The 7,376-nt window shown below is 42.8% G+C and overlaps 1 protein-coding gene across 1 annotated transcript in view; it reads left to right on the top strand.

The window, feature by feature from the left end:
• Positions 1–6,601: 6,601 nt before the first annotated feature.
• The window catches only part of LOC118782798 (seizure protein 6 homolog), a 202,396-nt gene continuing 201,621 nt past the window's right edge, over positions 6,602–7,376 (top strand). The window contains exon 1 of the mRNA XM_036536360.1: positions 6,602–6,979. Within this exon, the coding sequence (XP_036392253.1) occupies positions 6,895–6,979 (85 nt within the window). The 5' untranslated portion in view covers positions 6,602–6,894. The remainder of the gene's footprint in view (positions 6,980–7,376) is intronic.

The raw sequence follows: 7,376 nt of genomic DNA, 5'->3' as shown, positions 1-7,376 counted from the left end.
GAATATTATATATGTTTGGAACATCATAGTGGTATAGATTATTTATTCCGTTGTTTTACTGTTATGTATAGTGATATAAAGTTTAAAAGGGACACCACCGTGTTGTAGTTGTCGGCTGTGACAGTCAATGCTTTTGAGTGTGAACCTTTCAAGCGAACAATGGGAGCGCAGCCTATAGTTTAGGTAGCTAGGAACCCAGCTCCTGCAAACTATTTTCGAAAATAGCCAACATTTGCAACGAAGCGCTGCAACGGGACAGAACTCTCTTCATTACTCGCGTGGTGTGACAGCTTTCATCCCTTACCACAGAGGACATACTGTGCACCAATACAACGAAACTCAAGACAACTTTATCCTTGTTACTTTATTTGTAGACCTACATTTTGTGAGAATGACACGTCATTGCCAACCAAGGACTAGTGAGCTATTGAACTGAACATTACAGGCTAAATATGTTAAAATATGTTCCGGTGAACTGTGTATTTTTTTTGTAATCGTTTTGTAATTGTTTATGTCAGTAAAAGAAAGACCTACCCGTGTAATAGCCTCTGTGTTTATGGAGGGGGATATACTAACAGTACAGTACAGTTTCCTTTGCAAAACACAGACATATGAATTCCAAACTGTGAAAAATAACGAAAATAACACAAAAAGTCTAACACACTTACTTCAACTGCGACCCTCCGTATGGCGACAATCATGGACTGACCACAATTCTGAGTCTTATTTTAACGCCACAGCTTGCTTTACATAACCTCAGCTAACGCGGATGCGTCTGTCGCTCACAAGAGCCGTGGGGTGAGAACCGCGTGAAACACCAGTAGTTTTGTTAGAACTAGTCTCCATTCTGCTGCGTGGCAATCGCTGAGATTTGTCTGATAATCGCTCGCAGATTTTGCTAGAAGCGAGACGATGTCACGTTAATGTGATTCCCTCCTCCACTCTCTACTCAAATGTGGATTTATCGGCACCTGTTTGGAGACTTGTGTTCTTGGATCTGACGCGTCGGTGCTGAACTCCCGGAGGGAGTGCACTGTAATAGTAATCAATTGATCCGCGGTATTTCAAGGGAATTTCACTGCTCCTCTGTGCTGTGGTGACTACACAAAGGTTTCACATACAGAGACGATCGTAAGGGGGACCTGCGGTCACATGGTATTTCCCTCAGTATCATTGTAGAAATTCGATTAGTGACAGCTGGAAACTCGGAGGAGGGTCTTTTTTTTCTTGTCCAGTTCTTTGACACATACAAATAATTTATTTTCATGAGCAATGTGAGGTGTAGTTTGAACGAGCAGGCCTCATAAGTCAGCGATTGCCGGTTCGATTTCCTGGCCTGCGCTGATGTAACCTTAGGCACGTTGTAAGTATCCAGCTGTCTATATGGGTAACGTGTAGGCCTATCACGTGTGCGAATTATGGTATGCAGGAGTGTCTGCTAAGCAAATATTAATGTCGACATTAATGTCAGAACTGGCAGCCAATCGATTACAAATGCAATTGGTGTTTTTTTCGATATGACAGTTCAGCATGCTAGCATTTTTATTGAAAAGCCAAACCTTGCACTGCTGTGAAAATAGACTATTTTGGGGCTCCGGTGTCACCCTTTACAGCGTATAGCCTCGTTTTCCATTACAGTGCGAAATAAAGACGTTTTTATTTCTTCTTGAATGGTTGGATATTGGAATTTCCGTGTACTTAAAGAACTCTGCACATGAATGCTGGAATGATTGACAGATTGAGTGGAAAGGAAATGAGGTGGATAAAAATGAACTGGTGGATTTTTACTGAAAAGAAGCGAATGAAAAAAAAACCTCCAGTCACTCTCCCCTCCACAGCAGGAGCTCAATTTGAACGATTTATGCCAAAATACATTGTTTGGCCTCCTCAGCGCCTCTGTGCATTGCAGTAGACCGGGTACAAAAACACGTTGCATGCTACAATATAAACTGTAGAAGAAGGTGGATAAACAGACATGCAGTTGTATTCCCATGCAATCCCATCTCTTGAATCAGGAGTCTAGATTTAGACGTCCGCTGAAATGTACCGCCATTTTTTCTAACGACCAGCAGCGCCTGTCACCATAACGCTGTGGACAGAATCCACTAAAATGGGATGCTTTCGCCAGAGGGTTTCAGTGAGTCAGTACTTTTAAAATAAATCTAGACAAACACAGAGACACACACGCAGCTCGGCACGCATGCAGTTTCAAACAGCGCTATTTCGAAACAGTCTGAACCAGACTGTATAGATATTTTCGCTGGTCTCGACACAGTCTCACTCAGTACGTGGCATATTCACACTAATGCACTAGTATAGCCTACTTGTCGCTGTGCTGCTGCACCTGTCGCTGGTTTTCAAATGCAAACAGTTCTGTTCACGTTCGTTGTGCTTTGGGGTCCCCCTGGTCCCCGAAGAGAAAGGCGATCGTTAAAAGAATAGCTGTTGTGGAAAGCCTGTCACTGCCCTAGGAATTCTCGAACTGATCCAATACAATCCAGTAACCTATAGGTTACCTATTATCACTGGCTACTCTACACGTTATTTCCTAGATTCGATTGGAGGTATTATGTAGCCTATAGTACCGCATACAAAACAAGTGTCAGCAGTGCTCAAAACACTATCACTTCAAAACAATGATTTAGAGACTCATTACTAGATTAATGCCATGAATTTAATGTCGTTGCTGTTGGCCCCTGCTTCGTGATGTAGGGACACTGGTCATTGTTTCCCACGTGTGGTTATTGGCAGTCTGTCCCGGCCACACTGGACTAAACGGAGAGCTGAAATCAAACCTATTGAGTCCCTCTAGTCTGTCTGCGGGCTTGCCCTGAAAGCATTTTAGATGTTTAAATCAGGGCTTTACAAGTGCTCACGTGCTGACCAAGGCATTCAATTTACATACTTTCGTGTCAACATTGCGTATGAATCATGCCTTACACTAAAGGCACAAATGACAATTGACACCAAAAACATGCCCGATCGTTAGTCGGACAGTTAGCGCGGGTACACAGTATGGAAGCTGTACGTGTCTGGCCGTTGCTAATGCGGACATTGCATTGCGGCTTAGTTGCCAGCGACACGAACTCACGAACGTAGAAGACTTAACTACAACTTCCGACCTCTGTGCCCAGAAATATAACAAGCTTATTTTAATAGAAAGTATCGCTCTGTCAGTCACAGTTGTGAGCGTGATATTTCACACGGGCAGTTTTCAGTGCAAATGAGGTATACATATCCACCTTCAGTTATTCGCGGGACGTAACGCGAGTTGCGCATCCTTCGCAGTGGCTGGTTTCATGCTCAGTTTACCTCCCCCCCCCCCCTTCTTGCTAGCGGCCTTCTCGGCTTGGCTGAAGGCCGCATATTTCACAGTACTGTTGCTCCTGGAATACACTACCCAGGCAGAATGTTTAGTTGCGTTTTACTTTTTTTTCATTTGATCGCCGGGTGCTGTGTGTTTTTCCCTACCGGCTTGAAATATGCTGACAGTAGAATTCCGTTTGAATATTTCGAGCACTTCCGCATGAGATCTCCGGAGCAAAACAGCCTTGAAGCACAACCGATGCAAACTCATAATCCCCCCACAACTACCTGAAACTCTGTCTTCCGTGGCTTAGGTCGGTATACACAGCTCACAGTAATGACAACGGCAATGGAGGGTAAGATGCAATAACAGGAATAAAAACAGACTTGCGGCGGCCCGTTTGATTATCTACTCCACTGACTTCATGTGCTCTTGGTGCAGGATTTCACACGCATACATGTCAACCTATACGGAATGTCCGTAAATTATACGGACACCCCCCCCCCCCCCCCCCCCCCACCTCCCCAGTTAAATTGCTTACGGACGTAAATAAAATCATACGGATTATAAAAAAAACTTGGTTCAAAATTTATTGTGTGCTATTAGTTTCGAGAACAATAAAATAACGCATGAAGACACGATCACACATTACGGTAAACAAAGAACAACAACCGGATGCTTGTTTCCAGAAGTCTCGCACAATAGACCAATACTTCCGTGTCGTCACACAGGGGGCTGGTGGCAGAGAGTGGCTTTGGCTCCCGTAAACTTACACGCAAAATTCACAACCTTTTCAATATTATTAAATAACTTAACCATGTTTCTATAATGTCGGTATGTATATATTTTTGCATTGTAGCAGTCACATAGGCTACTACAAAATATAGTCCCACCAACATGATCATAAAGACAGCTGACCGCATGCATGTGTCATCTAGCACGTTAACAGTCACTGACCGTCTTGGCTCGTTTCGAGGTAAATTAACTTATTGACTGTCTCTAGCCTTAGATAAAACATAAAAAACTGCACACTGGGATTTCATTTCTTACTAATATTACCCCTGAGAGCACAACTCTTCGCTATTACTATTACTGGGGACAGGAGCACCGGTAGGAATTTTGGGCCCCCTGAAAGGTTAATGCACTGGGCCCCTATATATGCAACAAAAATATATGGTAGAATCTCTGAGGGCCCCTGTCTGCTTGGGGCCCTTGGAATCGTTCCAACCTTCCCCCCCTTACGGCGCCCCTGACTGGGGATCTGTTGGTATGTGTCTAAACTGCTACCTAGCTGCTAACGCTAAGTAACATTACTAGCCTACTCCATAGAAACATATGGTTTGTAGGTACACAGAATCGTAGCTATACTGTAGACCGATAGGCCTATTATTTAATATACATCTGATAGATCATGTAAAAATTATAAAATGTAAGATTACATGATGATAGCACAATAAAATCGAATTCATTTTGTTGCGATTTATACATCCTAAGGATTTTCTATGGATTTTATGGATGTTTCCAGAGTGATACAGGTGGGCATCCGAAGGGGTTGACATGCATGCACACGTTATATTTCAAAGTTATGTTTGGTAGTGTAATGACTGCGCATGGTTTTATTAATTATATGTGTATGTGTGTACCGTACGACGTCAAACGTCAACCGTAAAACCATTGTTTTACTGACAGCTTTTGCCTCATCTGTATACGATAACATCTGGCTTCGCTGGCTGGCACGCCTGTAGTGACACAATGGGTGCTCTGCGAGGCTCCACGCAGTGCACGTCAGGTCACGGCACCCTCAGCACGCGCGTCTCGGGCTGCAGAAGTAGGGAGGGAGATCATTTACTTTACCTGTCTTCTCCCGCGCTCCAGCCCACCACCATGCCTCAGTGCACTGCAATCTCACCCTCAGAACGAGAGGACCCTCTGTTCGTTGAAAACACGCGCACCCCTGAAATCGAGGGCCTTTCAGAACCCAACAGCATTTCAATTAAATCCTTAATATATTTCTTCCTACCCTTTAATTTGACATCACATTATAATTGCGAGTTTCATTCCCGAGCTTTGGATTTTAATTAATGGAGGCGAGTGAGCTGAGAGCGTGTTTCCACAAATACTAAACAGGCCCAAAGGGGGAGAAGGAGAAACAAAGCAAAACAAAAAAGACAGAACAAAAGGAATTTCGAGAGCAGTTGCGGAGAGCATAAATGCATTAACATTCACCGAATAACATTCACGGCACCTAAGCTCTTACGGCATCACTTAACATTTCTATATTATTTCCATAAAGCTTGCTGTCTGTGTCTTGATGTTTATTTCATGAGTGTTGCTCATTCGGAAGCACATTCGGCGTTTTCAGTGTGCAAACAGTGGATACCGAAGAGGAGGTCACTGCATTGGTAATAGGAGCAAGGAAATATTTTTAATCAGCCTGCTGTTTTCTTCTTTTTTCCAAATCATCTATATTAATCTTATGTTTAAAGCATTACTTTACTATTTGGGTTTGTGTTTTATGCAGTAATGAATTCTAGAATTATATGTTTGGAAATTGGATATACCCATTTACCTGCTGACGATAAAACCACAGGTCAGACCATTAACACCATATAGCCAATGTAACTTTCCTGTTGGAGCATTCTTTGTGGAGATAATTTGTCATTGTGCTGTCAGTTTTTGAGTATAAACGTATTAGGTTACCTTGGGCATACTTCAAAGCAAACATGTAAATTCAATGTAATGACACTCGTTCTTTTCATTTAATGAATGGCCTAACCTATTTTCCTATTGCATTCTCTTCCGTAGAGATCTCCACTTGCTTTTAAATGATTGGGCTATTTTGACCTTACTGTAAATGCATGAATCTACCTAAAATGTCAATGATAAAAATACAATAGAGGATGGGTAGAGAAACACAATAAATATGCCTTCTGACAATATTTATTTAAGATGTGACTGTCCCTTTGGAATATTATGTCTTAATGTGTAAAGCCTGAGATTTTAGCCCCTATCAACTATTTCAATGAAACCCGAAATGGTAAAAGTTTGAGTCCTCCTTTTCTATTTGTACAAGAATCCACAGGAAAAACGCAAAGCATGACTGTATTAAATTTTAGAGCGCTATAATCGATAACCACTTGCTGTTGGCATTGAACAGTTCATAAATTAAACACAGTCAATGTAATACTTGCGCTATTTAAACGAGGGCAGTATTACATTGCGTACGGTACGAACTTTCCACATCGCTTAAGTTGTTCCATTTGCTGACGCTAGGAGCTGTCCGCGGTACTGAAGCGGTCGCGGCGTGCTCTTTAAGGTGCTGACAGCACTTGGAGCGAGCAATCCGCTTAGCGAGCGTTGAAATTAAACATTTTATGCCTTTCAGTTGATTCCAATTACAAATCTCATCACTACGCTGAAACAAGGGGACCTGCCGTCTGCGCACCGTGTGTTCTCGAGGTCTCGCAGCGCGGGGCTGGCAGGGCGAACGTTTGTTTCTTTCTCTTGTTTTTCTCTCTTTACTAGGAAAGTGTTTCACACAAGGACATTGCATTCTGCAACCGCAGGAATCTACTCTCGAAAAAAACATGTGTTCGAGAAGAGATTGCCGACTGAATGTGCCCGTCCTGGTCTTGATTCTGTGTGCTTTGGCGATGGAGGCACACGGTCAAGGTAAGATTTCTGTTCATTAATCTGACTCAACAGTGAACGCTCATTGAACATGTGCATCAGTCTATACATACGATTCACATTTGGGATCCTCGTTGTCTGTAAGCTTCGAACAGAATGCCCTACAGTTCCCGACAACACGGCTTCCTCAAGTGTGGTGTATTGCCGTGTGTCCGATTGCTTATTGGTGAGCCTCTTTGTGGATATTTGCAAGATACCTTGAAGGATTTATTTTTTTAAGAGGTCCGCTACAGTTGATAATCGGTCGGTTTCGCTTCATGCAGTTTTTTTTTTTTTAAAAAAACGTCCATCCGCTCGCTGTTTCAGTACAGCATGGCTTTCTCGAAGTCGCGGAAACCTCACTAATCGGAAGAACTTGAATGAACACGACGGTGCAAAC

This window comes from Megalops cyprinoides, chromosome 9, assembly GCF_013368585.1.
Source record: "Megalops cyprinoides isolate fMegCyp1 chromosome 9, fMegCyp1.pri, whole genome shotgun sequence".
Classification (NCBI taxonomy): Eukaryota; Metazoa; Chordata; class Actinopteri; order Elopiformes; family Megalopidae; genus Megalops; species Megalops cyprinoides.
Note: the sequence above shows the minus strand (reverse complement) of the source record. Positions and strands in the feature narration are given on the sequence as shown.